General features: G+C 61.5%; 1 protein-coding gene across 3 annotated transcripts; it reads right to left on the reverse strand.

Moving 5' to 3' along the window:
• Positions 1–1,891: 1,891 nt before the first annotated feature.
• On the reverse strand, positions 1,892–18,940 carry CD276 (CD276 molecule). Of its 3 annotated transcripts, XM_085588555.1 has the most exons (8): positions 18,814–18,940; positions 11,822–11,930; positions 9,718–10,068; positions 7,965–8,261; positions 6,447–6,554; positions 4,815–4,856; positions 3,700–3,735; positions 1,892–2,939 (listed from the first exon to the last, which is right to left on the reverse strand). In XM_085588555.1, the coding sequence occupies exons 2-8, from the start codon at positions 11,859–11,861 to the stop codon at positions 2,917–2,919; spliced, it is 897 nt and encodes a 298-aa protein (XP_085444681.1). In that variant the 5' UTR covers positions 11,862–11,930; positions 18,814–18,940; the 3' UTR covers positions 1,892–2,916. The 3 variants fall into 3 exon arrangements, with proteins under 3 accessions (XP_085444681.1, XP_085444679.1, XP_085444680.1); XM_085588553.1 differs by lacking the exon at positions 1,892–2,939 and having other exon boundaries at positions 2,959–3,735; XM_085588554.1 differs by lacking the exons at positions 1,892–2,939; positions 3,700–3,735; positions 4,815–4,856; positions 6,447–6,554 and having other exon boundaries at positions 7,553–8,261.
• Between the last annotated feature and the right edge of the window lie 1,659 nt (positions 18,941–20,599).

Genomic DNA, 20,599 nt, shown 5'->3' on the forward strand with positions numbered 1-20,599 from the left:
CGTGCGGAATTCCGCTCGATGCGACCCCAATCCGAGCGGGGCGAAACGAGCTTTTCCCCCAAATCCGGCTGGATCCGATTGAGGTTTTATTTTCTCAGCATACTGGGGAGGAGCAGCCTGGGAGCATCCTGGATTCCCACAGGAATATCCCAGTTCTGTTTGCCTGGCTGGCCAAGATGGCCCCATGGTCGGCCAAGATAGACCCATGGCTGGCCAAGATAGACCCATGGCTGGCCAAGATAGACCCATGGCCGGCCAAGATGGCCCCATGGTCGGCCAAGATAGACCCATGGTTGGCCAAGATGGCCCCATGGTCGGCCAAGATAGACCCATGGTTGGCCAAGATGGCCCCATGGTCGGCCAAGATAGAGCCATGGCCGGCCAAGATAGACCCATGGCTGGCCAAGATAGACCCATGGTTGGCCAAGATGGCCCCACGGATGGCCAAGATGGCCCCATGGTTGGCTAAGATAGACCCATGGCTGGCCAAGATGGCCCCACGGATGGCCAAGATGGCCCCATGGTTGGCTAAGATAGACCCATGGCTGGCCAAGATGGACCCATGGCTGGTCAACATGGCCCCACAGCTGGTCAACATGGCCCCACATCTGGCCTAATGGCCCTAGAGCTGGCCAAGGTGGCCCCATGGCTGACCCAATGGCCCCATGGCCAGCCAAGATAGACCCATGGCTGGCCAAGATGGCCCCATGGTTGGCCAAGATGGCCCCATGGCTGACCCAATGGCCCCATGGTTGGCCAAGATGGCCCCATGGGTGGCCAAGATGGCCCCATGGCTGGCCAAGATGGCCCCATGGGTGGCCAAGATAGACCCATGGCTGGCCAAGATGGCCCCACAACTGGCCAAGATGGCCCCATGGGTGGCCAAGATAGACCCATGGGTGGCCAAGATGGCCCCACGGCTGGCCAAGATGGCCCCATGGGTGGCCCAATGGCCCCATGGGTGGCCCAGTGGCCCCGTGGGGCTCCCCACAGCCCTTGGAAGAGGCCCCAGGGAGCAGCAGGGGCGATCCGAGGGCGTGGCCGTAAGGGGCGGAGCCTCTCTTCATTCGGGCCGGAGACCAAATCCCGGGATGGATCCACGGTCATCCCGCTCCATCCCAGCCCGAGGCCGGCACGCTTCTCCCGGGCTGGATTTTGGGAATGTTCTCCCATCGGGATGCAGAGCTCGGGGCAGGACATCCAAAAACCATCCCGCACAGTGGGAGGATCCCTCAGGAATTCCCACCCCATCGGAAGGATCCCCAGGAATTCCCACCCCTTTGGGAAGGATCCCCAGGAATTCCCACCCCATCGGGAAGGATCCCCAGGAATTCCCACCCCATCGGGAAGGATCCCCAGGAATTCCCACCCCATCGGGAAGGATCCCCAGGAATTCCCACCCCATCGGGAAGGATCCCCAGGAATTCCCATCCCATCGGGAAGGATCCCCAGGAATTCCCACCCCATTGGGAAGGATTTCCCAGGAATTCCCACCCCATCGGAAGGATCCCCAGGAATTCCCACCCCATTGGGAAGGATCCCCAGGAATTCCCACCCCATCGGGAAGGATCCCCAGGAATTCCCATCCCATCGGACCCATCGGAAGGATCCCTCAGGAATTCCCACCCCATTGGGAAGGATCCCCAGGAATTCCCACCCCATCGGGAAGGATCCCCAGGAATTCCCATCCCATCGGAAGGATCCCCAGGAATTCCCACCCCATCGGGAAGCTCGGGCATCCCTGGGGGATTTTCCTCCTCATGCCGGGGTTCCAACAGGCCCCGGGAATTTTTTCCTCCGGGAATCCTGACCCTTTCACCATTCCCGGCCAAACCCCACAGAGCGCACGGAGCCGGGAAGGATCGACCGGAGCCGGGAAGGATCGACCGGAGCCGGGAAGGATCGACCGACACGATCCCGAATTTATTTGTCAAGGCACGAGGAACCCTCCCGATCCCGGATCCTGAAGAAGGACTCGACCCAAGGCGCCCGCGGGGCACTCGGGGTGCGCCCGGAGCCCCCAATCCCACGGGAATGACGCGCTGGGGATGTCCCCAGAGTGTCCCCAGAGCAGGAGCTCACCCGGCCAGCGGGTGCCCCCTTCCCAAAATGGGCCCGGGATCGTCCGGAGCCGCCGGGATCCGGCGTCTGGCGGGAGAAGGAGCGCGGGGAAGGGGCTCCCGGAGCCCCCCGGAGCGGGGAACGGGGAATGTCCCCCCGGGATGGACACGGGACACGCGGAGGGACACGGGGACACCGGACAGATCCTCGCCCCACCTTGCCCGGGAAGAACGGGAGGCGGGGAACGGGAATGGGATCGGGGCCGGCAGAAACGGGTCCTCGCTCCGGGGCGCCCCGGGGGTGTCACCAGCCCGGGGGTGTCACCACCCCAGAGGTGTCACCGTCCCGGGGGTGTTGCTGCCCTGGGAGTGTCACCACCCCGGAGGTGTCACCAACGTGGAGCTGTCACTGTCCTGGAGGTGTCACCATCCCAGGGGTGTCACCAAACTGGAGGTGCCATTGCCTTGGGGGTGTCATCACCCCTGAGGTGTCACCAGCGTGGAGTTGTCACTGTCCTGGGGGTGTCACAGTCCCAGGGGTGCCACTGGACTGGAGGTGTCACCATCCCGGAGGTGTCACCGCTCCAGAGATGTCACCACCCCGGAGGTGTCACCACCGCGGGCATGTCACCAGCCTGGAGGTGTCACCGTCCCGGAGGTGTCACCATCCCAGGGATGTCACCGTCCCGGGGGTGTCACCGTCCTGGGGGTGTCACCGTCCTGGGGGTGTCACCGTCCCAGGGGTGTCACCGTCCCAGGGATGTCACCATCCCAGGGATGTCACCGTCCCAAGGGTGTCACCGTCCCGGGGGTGTCACCATCCCGGGGTGTCACCGTCCCGGGGGCCCCGCTGCCGTCAATCGATCTCCTGCTCCCGACCTGGGCGGGGAGAAGGGAAAACGTCAGGATGGGATGGATAAAGCAATAGATTAATGGATTAATCAATTAATAAATTAATAAATGGAGAAATTCATTAATCAATAAATTAATGCATTAGTGGATGAATGAATTAATAAATCAATTATCAGGAATCAGGAAAAGGAGGGATGAGGGATGCTGGAGCTGCTGGATGCTGGGAGAAAGTGGGAAAAATTGGGGAAAACTGGGAAAAACCGGAGAAAACTGGGGAAAAAATGGGGAAAAATTGGGGAAAACTGGGGAAAAACTGGGAGAAATAGGGGAAAACTGGGGAAAACCAGTGGAAAAGGGGAGAAACTGGGGAAAACTGGGAAAAACTGGGGAAAATTGGGAAAAACTGGGGAAAACTGGGAAAAACTGGGGAAAACTGGAGAAAATTGGGGAAAACTGGGAAAAACTGGGAAAAACTGGGGAAAAACTGGGGGAAAATTGGGGAAAACTGGGAAAAACTGGGAAAAACGGGGAAAATTGGGGAAAACTGGGAAAAACCAAGGAAAACTGGGAAAAACTGGGGAAAACAGGGGGAAATAGGGGAAAACTGGAAAGAACTGGGAAAATGGGAAATGGAAAACCATAATCTGGGAAAAACTGATGGAAAACCCGTGGGAAAATGAAAACGGGAAATTGGGAAAATCCTCCCCGAAACCCGAGGAACGTTTCCCGGGCGGATTTCTGGGAGAAAAAGGGAATTCTCCCGGATTTTCCAGGAACAGCCACTCACCCTCTCTGCTCTCCGTGTTTTCCAGCGGCTGCAGAGCTGGGAAAAGGAAAAATGGAAATATCCCGTGCTCAATCCTATCCCATTCCCAAAGAAACGGCTCCAAAATCCCTTTTTTTTGGGGGGGATAAACCCCAAAAGCGACCCCCATTCCCAAATTCCCTGCAGAATTCCAAGGGTTTGGTGCCTTGGAACATTGGGGAGCTGCTGGATGCTGGAAAATGATGGAATTCCGAGGGTTTATTATGGAATTCTGGCATTTTATTGAGGAATGGGGAGGTTTTATTTGGGAATTGGGAGATTTTATTCAGGAATTCTGGCATTTTATTGAGGAATGGGGAGGTTTTATTTGGGAATTGGGAGATTTTATTCAGGAATTCTGGCATTTTATTAAGGAATGGGGAGGTTTTATTTGGGAATTGGGAGGGTTTATTGAGGAATTTGGAGATTTTATTGAGGAATGGGGAGGTTTATTGAGGAATTTGGAGATTTTATTCAGGAATTTTATCCTTTTATTCAGGAATTGGCAGGTTTTATTCAGGAATTCTGCAATTTTATTAAGGAATTGGAAGGTTTATTATGGAATGAGGTGGTTTTATTATGGAATTCTGTCATTTAATTAAGGAATGAGGAGGTTTTTTAAGGAATGGGGAAGTTTATTAAGGAATTGGGAGATTTTATTCAGGAATTTGAGGTTTTATTATGGAATTCTGGCATTTTATTGAGGAATTGGGAGGTTTTATTTGGGAATGTGGAGATTTTATTGAGGAATGGGGAGGTTTTATTATGGAATTCTGTCGTTTAATTCAGGAATGGGGAGGTTTAATTCAGGAACGGGGAGGTTTATTAAGGAATGGGAGGGTTTAATAAGGAATTGGGAGATTTTATTCAGGAATTTGAGGTTTTATTATGGAATGGGGAGGTTTATTAAGGAATGAGGAGGTTTATTTGGGAATAGGGAGGTTTATTTGGGAATAGGGAGGTTTATTTGGGAATGTGGGAGTTTATTAAGGAATGAGGAGGTTTATTTGGGAATAGGGAGGTTTATTTGGGAATGGGGGGGTTTTTCCAGGATCAGGGCTCTCAGAAAATCGGGAATACGGACGGGGGGCACCCACCTGTCTTGGGCTCCTCCGCCTCCTCATCCCGCTCCTCTGGGCCTGGAAAAGAAGGATCCCAGGTGGGAACCCCATTCCCGGGATTCTGGGCGTGCCCCTTGGCCTTTCCGGGGTGGCACATTCCCAAAAATCCCAGCGGGAAAAGCTCCAGCTCCGAGGGAGAGCCGTGGGGGGACCCCGGGATCCTCCAAAATTTGGGATATCCCAAGGTGGGAGGATCTTTCCCAGCCCCTGCTGCTGTTCCTGGAAGCAAAATCCATGGAAATAACCCATGGGAAAAAGGTCATTCCCAATAAAAACTGGGAGCAAATCCATGGGAAAAATCCATGGGAAAAGGGCAATTCCAGAGGGCAACTGGGAGCAAAATTCATGGAAAAAAGGATGTTCCCAATAGAAACTGGGAGCAAAATCCAGGGAAAAAAGTAATTCCCAATAGAAACTGGGAGCAAAATCCATAGGAAAAAATCCATGGAAAAAAGGCAATTCCAGAGGGAAACTGGGAGCAAAATCCAGGGGAAAAAAAAAAATGGGAAAAAGGTCATTTCCAAGAGAAACTGGGAGCTAAATCCATGGAAAAATCCATGGAAAAAATGAAATTCCCAAGAGAAACTGGGAGCAAAATCCATGGAAAAAAATCCAAGGGAAAAAAAGGTAATTCCCAATAGAAACTGGGAGCAAAATCTAAGGGAAAAAATGGAAAGAAAAGATCATTCCTGAGGGAAACTGAGAGCAAATCCATGGAAAAAACCATGGAAAAAGGCAATTCCCAAGGGAAACTGGGAGCAAAATCCATGGGAAAAAGGTCGTTCCTGAGGGTGGCCGAGGCGTTCTGGGAGCTTTTTGGGGAACAAATCCCACTTGGTCAAACAGCAGCCCACAAAAATTGGAATGTGGCCCCAAAAACCGGGAGAGGGGGAGGGAAGGGATCCCGGAGATAGAGGGACACGCGTGGCGGAGGGACACGGGTGACAGAGGGACACGGGTGACAGAGGGACACACGTGGCGGAGGGACACGGGTGGGAAAGGGGACACGGGTGGCGGAGGGGACACGGGTGACGGAGGGACACGCGTGGCGGAGGGGACATGGGTGGGAAAGGGGACACGGGTGACGGAGGGGACACGGGTGACAGAGGGACACGGGTGACAGAGGGACACGGGTGGCGGAGGGACACGGGTGGGAAAGGGGACACGGGTGACAGAGGGACACGGGTGATGGAGGGACACGGGTGACAGAGGGACACGGGTGACGGAGGGACACGCGTGGCGGAGGGACACGGGTGGCGGAGGGGACACGGGTGACAGGGGACACGGGTGACAGAGGGACACGCGTGGCGGAGGGGACACGGGTGGCGGAGGGGACACGGGTGACAGGGGACACGGGTGACAGAGGGACACGCGTGGCGGAGGGGACACGGGTGGCGGAGGGACACGGGTGACAGGGGACATGCGTGGCGGAGGGACACGGGTGACAGAGGGACACGGGTGACAGAGGGAACACACGGGTGACGGAGGGGACACGGGTGGCAGAGGGACACGGGTGACAGGGGACACGGGTGACAGGGGACACGCGTGGCGGAGGGACACGGGTGACAGAGGGACACGGGTGACAGGGGACACGCGTGCGGTTCTGACCTGCCCGCCGCCGGCAGCCGCGGGCCAGCAGCGCCAGCAGCGCCGCCACGGCCGCGGCCAGCGCCGCCGTCACCCCCAGCGCCGCCGGCGGGAACGGCCGCGCCCGGCCTGCGACGGACGGGAAAGGGCGGTCAGCGGGGCGGCCCGCGGCTGGGAGCCCGCAGCTGGGGGGATCCCATATCCGGGGGGATCCCACATCCAGGGTGAGCCCATATCCCGGGGATCCCATATCCCGGGGGATCCCATATCCCGGGGGATCCCACATCCGGGGGGATCCCACATCCAGGGTGAGCCCATATTCAGGGGGATCCCATATCCAGGGGGATCCCATATCCGGGGGGATCCCATATCCAGGGGGATCCCATATCTGGGGTGAGCCCACATCTGGGGTGATCCCATATCCAGGGGGATCCCGTATCCAGGATGGGGGTATCCCATATTCAGGGGTATCCCATATCCAGGGGGATCCTGTATCTGGGGTGATCCTGTATCTAGGGTGAGCCCACATCTGGGGTGATCTAACATTGAGGACGACCCCACACCCAGGATGATTCAAGGGGATCCCACATCCAAGGGGATCCCACATCTGGGGTGATCCCACACCCAGGGTGATCCCAGACCCAGGGTGATCCCAGACCCAGGGTGATCCCATATCCGGGGTGATCCCACATGAGGGTGACCCCACTCCCAGGATTATCCCACACCCAGGGTGATCCAGGGTGACCCCACACCCATGGTGACCCCACACCCATGGTGACCCCACACCCAGGGTGACCCCACACCAGTGTGACCCCACACCAGGGTGGCCCCACACCAGGGTGACCCCACACCAGGGTGACCCCACACCCAGTCTGGTCCATGCCCCAGCCCCTGGCACTGCCATGCCAATGTCTCCATGGGGCACCTCAATGTCACACGGTGCCACCCCTGCCAGGGGCAGTGCCACCGCTGCCGGGGCAGTGCCACCTCCCCGGCAGGGTGCCAGGCCAAGCCCAGTGTCCAGCCTGGGATCCATCCTGGCACAGCCACGGCTGCTCTGGGAATGCCACCCTGCCAGGAGCCCCTTCAAACACCCACCCGCTGGCTGGCCCTGGGTGCCACCGGTGCCACCTCCCACAGCCCTCCTGGGTGCCACCGGTGCCACCTCCCTCAGACCCATCCCGGGTGGCTTTGGGTGCCAATGCCACCACGGTCACCTCCCCTCATGCCTCCTGGCTGGCTTTGAGTGGCAGTGCCACCAGTGTCACCTCCCCCAGCCCTCCCGGGTGGCTTTGGGTGCCAGTGTCACCACAGCCACTTCCCAAAACCCTCCCGGGTGGCTTTGGGTGCCAGTGTCACCACCCCTGCTGCCTCCTGGCTGGCTCTGGGTGCCAGTGCCACCTCCCCAGCCCTCCCGGGTGGCTTTGGGTGCCAGTGCCACCATGGTCATCTCCCCCAATGTCTCCAGGCTGGCTCTGGGTGTCAGTGCCACCTCCCCAGCCCCGGCTGCGGGTGGCAGTGCCAGGTGCCCGGGCTCACCCGTGACGGTGACGGAGGCGTGGCCGTGCTGGCGCAGCGCGGCGTTGAGCACCAGGCAGGAGTAGGTGACGCCGGGCTCCAGCAGCACCCGCAGGACGCTGCGCACCTCGAACAGCCCCTCCTCGTTGGCCACCTGCCACGTGGTGACGTTGGCGCTCAGGTTGGCACCGCGGCTGTCCTGCCACAGCACGCTGGCCTCGGGGTAGCCGCGGGACGCGTGGCACGTCACCGCGGCCACGTCGCCCGGCTTCAGGTCCTTGCTGGGCTCCAGGTGCACGCTGGGCTTGGAGTAGGGAGCTGCGGGCACAGGGGCACAGGAGGAGGGTTGGCATGGGAGGGCACTGGGATGGGGCTAAAGCCATCCTCAGCTGAGGCTCCCCACTGACCCGGTGGCCCCGCAGCCAGGAGGCTCAGCAGGGCATGGATTGCACTGCCCAGGGAATGTTGGGGACAGGACAGAGGATTGGGATGGGGAGTTGGCCAGCCAGGATGGGGATGGGCTCTTCCAGCTCCCAAACGCATCCTCAGCTGGTCAAGGTTGCCCTACAACCAGGAGCCTCAGCAGGGCATGGATTGCACTGCCCAGGGAATGTTTTGGGGACAGGAGAGAGGATTGGGATGGGGAGTTGGCCAGCCAGGATTGGGATGGGGCTAAAGCCATCCTCAGCTGAGGGACAAGAGGGCACCAGAGCAAGGATTGGGATGGGGAGTTGACCAGCCAGGATGGGGATGGGCTCTTCCAGCTCCTAAATGCATCCTCAGCTGGCCGAGGTGGCCCCGCAGCCAAGAGCCTCAGCAGGGCAGGGATTGCACTGCCCAGGGAATGTTTTGGGGACAAGAGGGGACCAGAGTGAGGATTGGGATGGGGAGTTGACCAGCCAGGATTGGGATGGGGCTAAAGCCATCCTCAGCTGAGGCTCCCCGCTGGCTGAGGTGGCCCCGCGGCCAGGAGGCTCAGCAGGACACTGCCCAGGGAATATTTTGGGGACAGGAGAGAGGATTGGGATGGGGAGTTGGCCAGCCAGGATGGGGATGGGCTCTTCCAGCTCCCAAATGCATCCTCAGCTGGCCGAGGTGGCCCCGCAGCCAAGAGCCTGAGCAGGGCACAGATTGCACTGCCCAGGGAATATTCTGGGGACAGGAGCGAGGATTTGGATGGGGAGCGGGGCCAGCCAGGATTGGGATGAGCTCTTCCAGCTCCTAAATGTATCCTCAGCTGGCCAAGGTTGCCCTACAACCAGGAGCCTCAGCAGGGCAGGGATTGCACTGCCCAGGGAAGATTTTGGGGACAAGAGGGCACCAGAGCAAGGATTGGGATGGGGAGTTGACCAGCCAGGATTGGGATGGGGCTAAAGCCATCCTCAGCTGAGGGACGAGAGGGCACCAGAGCAAGGATTGGGATGGGGAGTTGACCAGCCAGGATGGGGATGGGCTCTTCCAGCTCCTAAACGCATCCTCAGCTGGTCACGGTTGCCCTACAACCAGGAGCCTCAGCAGGGCAGGGATTGCACTGCCCAGGGAATATTTTGGGGACGTGCAGCAGAGCACAAGGGGGGACTGGAGCGAGGATTGGGATGGGGAACGGGACCAGCCAGGATGGGCAATGGGGCCAAACCCATCCTCAGCTGAGCCTCCCCGCCGGGCCAGGTATCCCCATGGCAGCACCCTCAGCAGAGAGCGCTCCCGGGGGAACATTTCACACCTCGGCGAGGCGGCTCCCCGAGGTGCCAGGGGTGCCCCCGGGGATGCTCACCCGCCACCTGCAGCGTCAGGGCGGCGCTGGCGTAGTCGCGCACGCGCACGAAGCAGGTGAAGCTGCCCTCGTCGGCCACGCGCACGCGGCGCAGCAGCAGGGACGCGTTGCCCAGGGCCAGCTGGTCGTAGAAGAGCGCCGTGCGGTTGGCGAAGGCCCGGCCCTGGTCCTGCAGGAGGTCGCGGCCCCCGGAGAAGCCGTGCACCAGGCGCTTGGTGTCCGTCAGCTGCCAGATCAGGCTCAGCTCGCCCACGCTGAAGTTGGCCTCGGGGGGGAAGGAGCAGAGCAAGGTGGCGTCCTGGCCAAACAGGGCCACCACGGGTTCCTCCGGGACGCGGATCTCCATGGCACCTGCGGGAGGGCGCGGGGACGCGTTGGCGTGAGGAGCACCTCAGCTGGATTCCCCAGCTGGGTGGGTCTGAGAAAATCTAGAGAATCCCTCCCTCCTGCCCGTGGCACGGACACGTGGGCAGGTGGCATCTCGGGAGTGTCCCCGGCCATGCCACCCTGATGGAACGGGGACAGTCCCACCTCCGGCACCAAACTGGGGCACCTGCAGCTGCCAGGAGCTGCCAGGGGCACCCAAACATGGATAACATCCAAGAAAAGCAGGGGAACCCATGGAAGAGACATGTGGGCAGGTGGCACCTCAGGATTGTCCCCGGCCATGCCACCCTGATGGAAGGGGGACAGTCCCACATCTGGAACCAAACTGGGGCAACTTGGCTGCCAGGAGGTGCCGAGGAACATGTGGGCAGGTGGCATCAGAACTGTTCCCAGCCATGCCACCGTGCTGGAAGTGGGACAATCCCAGACAAACCAGGGGCACCTGCAGCTGCCAGGAGCACCCAAACCTGGATAACATCCAAGAAAAGCAGGGGATGCCCATGGGAGGGACACGTGGGCAGGTGGCATCTCGGGACTGTCCCCGGCCATGCCACCCTGATGGAAGGGGGACAGTCCCACATCTGGAACCAAACTGGGGCACCTGCAGCTGCCAGGAGCTGCCAGGGGCATCCAAACATGGATAACACGCGAGAAATGCCCATGGGAGGGACACATGGGCAGGTGGCACCTCAGGACTGTCCCCGGCCATGCCACCCTGATGGAAGGGGGACAGTCCCACCTCCGGCACCAAACTGGGGCACCTTTGGCTGCCAGGAGCTGCCAGGAGCTGCCAGGAGCTGCCGTGGGCACCCAAGGCTGCTGTGGGACACGGAGCCCGGACTGTCCCCACGGGGCCAGGCAGGCGGGTGGCGGCGGTGGGGACACGGTCCCCAGGAGGAGCCAGCCCGGCCAGGCTGGCAGCGCTAGGTGGCACCAGTGCCGCAGCACGGCGACAGCCGGGGGGGCTGGACAATTCCAGCTGATCCCAGTGCCATGGGAATGATTCCAGCTGATCCCAGTGCCATGGGAATGATTCCAGCTGATCCCAGTGTCCCGGGAGTGATTCCAGCTCATCCCAGAGCCATGGGAATGATTCCAGCTGATCCCAGTATCCTGGGAATGATTCCAGCTGATCCCAGTGCCATGGGAGTGATTCCAGCTGATCCCAGTGCCATGGGAGTGATTCCAGCTGATCCCAGTGCCATGGGAGTGATTCCAGCTGATCCCAGTGCCCTGGGAATGATTCCAGCACATCCCAGTGCCATGGGAATGATTCCAGCTGATCCCAGTGCCATGGGAGTGATTCCAGCTGATCCCAGTGCCATGGGAGTGATTCCATCTCCATCCCAGTGCCATGGGAATGATTCCAGCTGATCCCAGTGCCCTGGGAATGATTCCAGCCCCATCCCAGTGCCCTGGGAATGATTCCATCCCCATCCCAGTGCCATGGGAATGATTCCAGCTGATCCCAGTGCCATGGGAATGATTCCAGCACATCCCAGTGCCATGGGAATGATTCCATCCCCATCCCAGTGCCATGGGAATGATTCCAGCTCATCCCAAAGCCCTGGGAATGATTCCAGCTGATCCCAGTGCCCTGGCACGATTCCAGCTGATCCCAGAGCACCGATCCCGGAGGAGCGCCCGGCGGGAGTGCCACCGTGGGGCAGGGCTCCGTGGGGACGCGGGTGGCACTGGGGACACCAGCCCCACTCACCTGCCAGGCCCAGCGCCAGGATGAGCAGCGGGAAGGGCATCCTTGGCACGGGAGAAGCCGGGATGAGGGGGCAGGAGCGGGAATCCCGGCGGGAGGATCCTCCCTGGAGCTGCGGGAAAACACAAGGAAAGGCCGGGATGGTGCTGGGAAGGAGGGACACGGACACGGAGCGAGGGCAGGGAACCAGGCCGGGGAGCCCACGGCATTCCCAGGGATCCCACAGCGTTCCCAGGGATCCCACGGCATTCCCAGGGATCCCACAGCATTCCCAGGGAGCCCACGGCGTTCCCAGGGATCCCACGGCATTCCCAAGGAGCCCACAGCATTCCCAGGGATCCCATGGCATTCCCAGGGAGCCCACGGTGTTCCCAGGGATCCCACGGCATTCCCAAGGAGCCCACGGCATTCCCAAGGAGCCCACAGCATTCCCAGGGATCCCATGGCATTCCCAGGGATCCCACAGCAGCCATTCCCAGGGAGCCCACAGCATTCCCAGGGATCCCACAGCAGCCATTCCTGGGGATCCCATGGTATTCCCAGGGATCCCACACCAACCATTCCCAGGGATTCCACAACATTCGCAGGGATCCCATGGCAGCTGTTCCTGGGGATCCCACAGCAGCCACTCCCAGGGATCCCACGGCATTCCCAGGGATCCCAGGGCAGCCATTCCCAGGCACCCTGGGGATCCTACACCAGCAATTCCCAGGGATCCCGGGGATCCCACACCAGCCATTCCCAGGGATCCCAGGTCAGCCATTCCTGGGGATCCCACAGCAGCCATTCCCGAGGAGCACCACCCCGTCAGACACCACGGGAAGGGGCTCAGCTCCAGCCTGGCACGGGCCAGGGGTTCACTGCATTCCCAAGGGATCACTGCATTCCCGAGGGATCACTGCATTCCCAAGGGATCGCTGCGTTCCCAAGGGATCGCTGCATTCCCGAGGGATCACTGCATTCCCAAGGGATCGCTGCATTCCCGAGGGATCGCTGCGTTCCCGGCACCAGCGGAGCCAGCGGCAGCACCGGAGCTGGTGGCCGTGCCTCAGGGAAGGCACGTGAGCCCCTTCCCTTCCCTTCCCTTCCCTTCCCTTCCCTTCCCTTCCCTTCCCTTCCCTTCCCTTCCCTTCCCTTCCCTTCCCTTCCCTTCCCTTCCCTTCCCTTCCCTTCCCTTCCCTTCCCTTCCCTCCCGGGGGTGGGCGCCGGGAGGAGTGATGGAGGCGGCGCTGCCCGGGTCCCTCTGTGTCCCCTCCCTGTCCTCTCCCTGTGCCAGCCCATCCCACGGTCCCACGGTGTCCCCTCTGTGTCCCCTCTGTCCCATCCCTGGGTCTGGCTGTGTCCCCTCTCTGTCCCTCCCTGGGCCAGCCCATCCCCGGGTCCCTCCGTGTCCTGTCCCTGTCCCCTCTGTCCCATCCCCGGGTCCCTCTGTGTCCCCTCCCTGTCCCCTCCCAGTCCCAGCCCGTCCCACGGTCCCTGCCCGGAGCCCCTGGCACTGCCACCCCCACCCCTGTGGGGTCAGCACTGTCACCCCTGTGGGGTCAGCACTGTCACATCTGTGGGGTCAGCACTGCCACATCTGTGGGGTCACCACTGTCACCCCTGTGGGGTCAGCACTGTCACCCCTGTGGGGTCAGCACTGTCACCCCTGTGGGGTCAGCGCTGTCACCCCTGTGGGGTCAGCACTGTCACATCTGTGGGGTCAGCACTGTCACCCCTGTGGGGTCAGCGCTGTCACATCTGTGGGGTCAGCGCTGCCACCCCTGTGGGGTCAGCGCTGTCACATCTGTGGGGTCAGCACTGTCACCCCTGTGGGGTCAGCACTGTCACCCCTGTGGGGTCAGCGCTGTCACCCCTGTGGGGTCAGCACTGTCACATCTGTGGGGTCAGCACTGCCACATCTGTGGGGTCAGCCCTGTCACCCCTGTGGGGTCAGCACTGTCACATCTGTGGGGTCAGCACTGCCACATCTGTGGGGTCACAGCCCTGTCACCCCTGTGGGGTCAGCACTGTCACATCTGTGGGGTCAGCACTGTCACCCCTGTGGGGTCACAGCCCTGTCACCCCTGTGGGGTCAGCACTGTCACCCCTGTGGGGTCACAGCCCTGTCACCCCTGTGGGGTCAGCACTGTCACATCTGTGGGGTCAGCACTGTCACCCCTGTGGGGTCAGCGCTGTCACCCCTGTGGGGTCAGCACTGTCACCCCTGTGGGGTCACAGCCCTGCCACCCCTGTGGGGTCAGCACTGTCACATCTGTGGGATCAGCCCTGCCACCCCTGTGGGGTCAGCACTGTCACATCTGTGGGGTCAGCGCTGTCACATCTGTGGGGTCAGCACTGTCACCCCTGTGGGGTCAGCACTGCCACATCTGTGGGGTCAGCACTGTCACCCCTGTGGGGTCAGCACTGTCACCCCTGTGGGGTCACAGCCCTGTCACCCCTGTGGGGTCACCACTGTCACCCCTGTGGGGTCAGCCCTGTCACCCCTGTGGGGTCAGCACTGCCACCCCTGTGGGGTCAGCACTGCCACCCCTGTGGGGTCAGCGCTGTCACCCCTGTGGGGTCAGCGCTGTCACCCCTGTGGGGTCAGCACTGTCACCCCTGTGGGGTCAGCACTGCCACCCCTGTGGGGTCAGCACTGTCACCCCTGTGGGGTCAGCACTGCCACCCCTGTGGGGTCAGCGCTGTCACCCCTGTGGGGTCAGCGCTGTCACCCCTGTGGGGTCAGCGCTGTCACCCCTGTGGGGTCAGCACTGCCACCCCTGTGGGGTCAGCACTGTCACCCCTGTGGGGTCAGCACTGCCACATCTGTGGGGTCAGCACTGTCACCCCTGTGGGGTCAGCACTGTCACATCTGTGGGGTCAGCTCTGCCACATCTGTGGGGTCACCACTGTCACCCCTGTGGGGTCAGCACTGCCACATCTGTGGGGTCAGCACTGCCACATCTGTGGGGTCAGCACTGTCACCCCTGTGGGGTCAGCCCTGTCACCCCTGTGGGGTCAGCACTGTCACATCTGTGGGGTCAGCTCTGCCACATCTGTGGGGTCACCACTGTCACCCCTGTGGGGTCAGCACTGCCACCCCTGTGGGGTCAGCACTGTCACCCCTGTGGGGTCAGCTCTGCCACATCTGTGGGGTCAGCACTGCCACATCTGTGGGGTCACCACTGTCACCCCTGTGGGGTCAGCACTGCCACCCCTGTGGGGTCCCATCCCGGCTTTCCTGGGGTGCCGTTCCAGCCTCGTTCCCTAAATCCCCTCTAACTGGGAAATGGCAGCGCCGGAGCGCGGCTCGGCTCAGCTCCCAGGGGGAAACTGAGGCACCAGGGGAAACTGAGGCACGGGGAATGGGGGAAACTGAGGCACAAGGGGGAAACAGGTATGGGGGAAACTGAGGTATAGAGGGAAACTGAGGTGCGGGGAATGGGGAAACTGAGGCACAAGGGAGTAACTGATGCCTAGGGAATAGGGGAAAACGAGGCACAAGATGAAACGGAGGCATGGGGAACAGGGAAACTGAGGCACAAGGGGAAACTGAGGCACGGGGAATGGGGAAACTGAGGTACAAGGGGGAAACTGAGGCACAAGAGGAAACTGAGGCACAAAGGGGAAACTGAGGCACAAGATGGAACTGAGGCACAAGATGAAACTCAGGCTCAGGGAATGGGGAAAAGTGAGGCACAAGGAGGAAATGGGTACAGGGAATAGGGAAACTGAGGCACAGAGGGGAAACTGAGGCACAAGATGGAACTGAGGCACAGAGAATGGGGAAACTGAGGCACAAAGGGAAACTGAGGCACGGGGAATGGGGAAACTGAGGCACAAGGGGAAACTGAGGCACGGGGAATGGGGGAAACTGAGGCACAAGGGGAAACTGAGGCACAAAGAGGAAACTGAGGCCCAGGGAACGGGGAAACTGAGGCTCATTTCTACCCCAGGGCGCTGCCCCGCTCCCTCCCTCCCCAGCACGGGGCAGAGCGAACGCTCCAGGATTTCCCCCGAGCCCCGTCCCAAACTTCTCCCAAGCGGGAAGGAGGGAAGGGGATGGGGGGGGGGGAGGGAAACCCCTCCCCATCCCCCCGGAACCCCCCCTTCTCCTGGGGTGCGGGGACCCCACAGCTCCTGCCAGGCCGGCTCAGGGGGTGACAGGAAGGGGACAGCCGTGTCCCCAAGGCTCCCGCTGCAGCCGTCGCGCCGTGACTCAGTTTCCCCAGGAGCTCCAATCGGGATCTCGGGAATCCCAGAAAAACTTCCCTCTGGAAACTTCCCTTCCCTCAGTCTCCCCATTCCCCGTGCCTCAGTTTCCCCCTTGTGCCTCACTTTCCCCCATTCCCCGTGCCTCAGTTTCCCTTTGTGCCTCAGCTTCCCCATTCCCCGTGCCTCAGTTTCCCCATTCCCCGTGCCTCAGTTTCCCCTTTGTGCCTCAGTTTCCTCTTTGTGCCTCAGTTTCCCCCGTTCCCCATGCCTCTGTTTCATCTTGTGCCTCGGTTTCCTCCATTCCCTGTGCACCAGTTTCCCCTCTGTGCCTCAGTTTCCCCTCTGTGCCTCAGTTTCCCCTCATCCCTGAACCCATTTCCTCCTTGTGCCTCAGTCTCCCCATTCCCCGTGCCTGTTTCCCCTTGTGCCTCAGTTTCCCCCTTTGTGCCTCAGTTTCCCCCTGTGCCTCAGTTTCCCCTCCGTGCCTCAGTTTCCCCTGGTCCCTGAACCCCTTTCCTCCTGGTGCCTCAGTTTCCCTGCTCCTCATGCCTCAGTTTCCCTTTGTGCTTCAGTTTCCCCTGGTCCCTGAACCCCTTTCCCCCTTGTGCCTCAGTTTCCCTTTGTGCCTCAGTTTCCCCCGGTCCCTGAACCCCTTTCCCCCTTGTGCCTCAGTTTCCCCTTTGTGCCTCAGTTTCCCCCGGTCCCTGAACCCCTTCCCTCCTGGTGCCTCAGTTTCCCTTTGTGCCTCAGTTTCCCCCGGTCCCTGAACCCCTTCCCTCCTGGTGCCTCAGTTTCCCTGCTCCTCATGCCTCAGTTTCCCCCCTGTGCCTCAGTTTCCCCTCCATGCCTCAGTTTCCCCCGGTCCCTGAACCCCTTTCCTCCTGGTGCCTCAGTTTCCCTGCTCCTCATGCCTCAGTTTCCCCCCTGTGCCTCAGTTTCCCCTCCATGCCTCAGTTTCCCCCGGTCCCTGAACCCCTTCCCTCCTGGTGCCTCAGTTTCCCCTGGTCCCTGAACCCCTTTCCCCTTGTCCCTCAGTTTCCCCCTTGTGCCTCAGTTTCCCTGCTCCTCATGCCTCAGTTTCCCCTCCATGCCTCAGTTTCCCCCGGTCCCTGAACCCCTTCCCTCCTGGTGCCTCGGTCCCGCCCCGGGCAAGGAGCGAGGGCGGCCGGGAGGAAGAGCCCGCAGAGGCCGGGGCCGATGGAAGAGAAGCCGGGGCCGAGACCCGCCGAGGCAGGGCCGGGGTGAGCACTGGGCAGAGGCCTCCGCGCTGGGGTGCCAGATGTTAAAGCAGGCAGTAACCAGATGTTGAAGCAGCTGTGACCCCGCCAGAGGTTTAAACGCAGAGAAAGAAAAGCGCCACGAGAGCCCGCGCCCTCAGGAAGGAAAACACAAAGATTTCTGCTCCTGGAGGTTTGTAAAAGAGCCACCAGAGAACTGCTTTCCGTCCTGGGAAAAAAGTCTCCACATCAACGAGACTTCGCTCCCTAAGTGAGCTGAAGGAAGATTGTTTTATAAGTAGGAAAGTAGGTAAAAAATTTAAAATGTATGGGACGTCAGCCCCCGCTCTGCCCCTCTCTCCCAGGCTGTGCTCAGGATTATTTTTAGGTCTGGCTCAAGCTGTGGGCGGGCAGCAGCAATGAAAGCTGACGGGGCTCTGCGGGGATGGCGTGGGCAAAGGTGGGGTACGGCCCCCAAATCCCAGCGGGGCTTCGGGGAGTGGGGTTTGGGGTTAGGAAGGGACGAGGATCCAGAGGGGTGACACCTGGCAGGAAAATGGGATGGGGATTCGGGGTGATACTGGGAGGAGGAAGGGATGAGGATTTGGGGTGCAATACTTGACAGAAGGAAGGGATGAGAACTTGGGGTGATAATGGGAGGAGGATTTGGGGTACAATACCAGAAAGGAGGAAGCGATGAGGATTTGGGGTGCAATACCAGAAAGAAGGGATGAGGATTTGGGGTACAATACTGGAAAGAAGCGATGAGGATTCGGGGTGCAGTACCAGAAAGGAGGAAGCTATGAGGATTTGGGGTACAATACCAGAAAGAAGGGATGAGGATTTGGGGTGCAATACCGGAAAGGAGGAAAGGATGCGGATTTGGGGTGCAATACCAGAAAGGAGGGATGAGGATTTGGGGTACAATACCAGAAAGAAGGGATGAGGATTTGGGGTACAATACCAGAAAGGAGGGATGAGGATTTGGGGTGCAGTACCGGAAAGGAGGGATGAGGATTTGGGGTGCAATACCGGAAAGGAGGAAGCGATGAGGATTCGGGGTGCAGTACTTGACGGAAGGAAGGGACGAGCGCTCGCTCGGGCTGATCCCCGCCGGGAGGAAGGCGCAGGGGCCGGGGATGCCCGCGGCCCGGAGGAAGGCCGGGCGGGCTCTCCGCCGTCCCGGCGGGGAGAAGGGGAAGCAGCCCTTCCTCCCGGGCCCGCGGGCGCGTCCAGCCCCGGACAGCCCAGAGGGCGCTGCCCGTGGGATTTCCAAGCATCCCGGGGTGCCACCCACCCCCGCACCGGCCCGGGGGGATCCCCGAACCCCCCAACCCCCGCGGGGCTGCCCGAACCCCCCGGCGCCGCCCGGCCCGGCCCGGGGGAGCCCCATTCATTCCTCGCTCCTTCCCTCGCTCCGTTCTCCCCCGTCCGCCCCGGAACCCCGCCCGGCGCCGAGCCGCGGCCCCGCGGGAGGCAGCGGAGCGGAGCGGAGCGGGGCGGCCCCAGCCGCGGGGGAGCCGCGGGGCAGCCCCGCTGCGGCCGGGCCGGGCCGGGCCCCCCGGGACCCCCGGCACTCACCGGGCCCGCGGCGGAGGCAGCGCGGGCGGCGGGCGGCGGCCCCGGCACGGTTGGCTCCGGCCGCTTCCTGCCGGGAGCGGCGCGGGAGGAGCCTGGAGGCACCGGGAGCCAGGGGATTGGGGAGCGGGAATGGGGATTGGGGAGCGGGAATGGCACCGGGAGCCAGGGGATTGGGGAGCGGGAATGGCACCGGGAGAGAGGGGATTGGGGAGCGGGAATGGCACCGGGAGAGAGGGGATTGGGGAGCCGGGAATGGCACCGGGAGCGAGGGGATTGGGGAGCCGGGAATGGCACCGGGAGCGAGGGGATTGGGGAGCGGGAATGGCACCGGGAGAGAGGGGATTGGGGAGCGGGAATGGGGATTGGGGAGCGGGAATGGGGATTGGGGAGCGGGAATGGGGATTGGGGAGCGGGAATGGCACCGGGAGCCAGGGGATTGGGGAGCGGGAATGGCACCGGGAGAGAGGGGATTGGGGAGCGGGAATGGGGATTGGGGAGCAGGAATGGCACCGGGAGCGAGGGGATTGGGGAGCGGGAATGGCACCGGGAGCGAGGGGATTGGGGAGCGGGAATGGCACAGGGAGCCAGGGGATTGGGGAGCGGGAATGGGGATTGGGGAGCGGGAATGGCACCGGGAGAGAGGGGATTGGGGAGCGGGAATGGCACCGGGAGCCAGGGGATTGGGGAGCGGGAATGGGACCAGGAGCGAAGGGACTGGGGAGCCGGGATGGGAATTGGGGAGTAAGGAATGGGATTGGGGAGCCTGGAGAGGGACCAGGAGCGAGGGGATTGGGGAGCCGGGAACGAGGATTGGGGAGCCGGGAATGGGATTGGGGAGCCTGTGGGATCAGGAGCCTGGGGAGCCTGGGAACTGGGGACTGGGGAGCACTGAGCTGGGGATTGGGGAGCCTGGGTTTGGGGGATTGGGGAGCCTGGGTCTCGGGGATTGGGGAGTCTGGGTTTCGGGGATTGGGGAGCCTGGAGTTGGGGGATTGGGGTGCACAGGGCTGGGGGATTGGGGAGCCTGGGTTTCGGGGATTGGGGAGCCTGGGTCTCGGGGATTGGGGAGCCTGGGTTTCGGGGATTGCGGAGCCTGGAGTTGGGGGATTGGGGAGCCTGGGTTTGGGGGATTGGGGAGCCTGGGTTTCGGGGATTGGGGAGCCTGGGTTTCGGGGATTGGGGTTGACAGAGCCGTGGGTATTGGGGAGCACCAGGCCAGAGGGATTGGGGGTGTCGGGAGCCCGAGGGTTGGGGTACAGGCATTGGGGGCACAGAGCTGGGGGATTGGGGTACCCTGAGGGCACTGGGGGGCACTGAGCCAGGGCACTGGGTACACCCTGAGCCAGCGATTTGGGGTGCAGGAGCCAGGGATTTGGGGTGCAGGAGCCAGGGATTTGGGGTGCAGGACACAGGGATTTGGGGTGCAGGAGCCAGGGATTTGGGGCGCAGGAGACAGCGATTTGGGGTGCAGGAGCCAGGGATTTGGGGTGCAGGAGCCAGGGATTTGGGGCGCAGGAGACAGGGATTTGGGGTGCAGGGAGCCAGGGATTTGGGGTGCAGGAGCCAGGGATTTGGGGTGTAGGGAGCCAGGGATTTGGGGCGCAGGAGACAGGGATTTGGGGTGCAGGGAGCCAGGGATTTGGGGTGCAGGACACAGGGATTTGGGGTGCAGGGATCCAGGGGACCAGGACACAGCAGTGCAGAGGATTGGGGTACACAGAGGCAGGGAATTTTGGGGTGCACAGGGTTGGGGAAATGGGGTGCATGGGGCCAGGTGAAGGCCTCA

The sequence above is a fragment of the Lonchura striata genome, chromosome 10 (assembly GCF_050655825.1).
Source record: "Lonchura striata isolate lonStrDom1 chromosome 10, ASM5065582v1, whole genome shotgun sequence".
Taxonomy (NCBI): Eukaryota; Metazoa; Chordata; class Aves; order Passeriformes; family Estrildidae; genus Lonchura; species Lonchura striata.

Bases quoted from the DNA above. Each gene is read 5' to 3' on its own strand.
- CD276 (XM_085588553.1), bottom strand. From the start codon at position 11,861: ATGCCCTTCCCGCTGCTCATCCTGGCGCTGGGCCTGGCAG. The intron at 8,262-9,717 runs GTGAGCATCCCC...CTGTGCCCGCAG, and splicing joins CCTGACGCTGCAGGTGGCGG to CTCCCTACTCCAAGCCCAGC. The intron at 3,736-4,814 runs GTGGGTGCCCCC...TCCTTTTCCCAG, and splicing joins GGCGGAGGAGCCCAAGACAG to CTCTGCAGCCGCTGGAAAAC.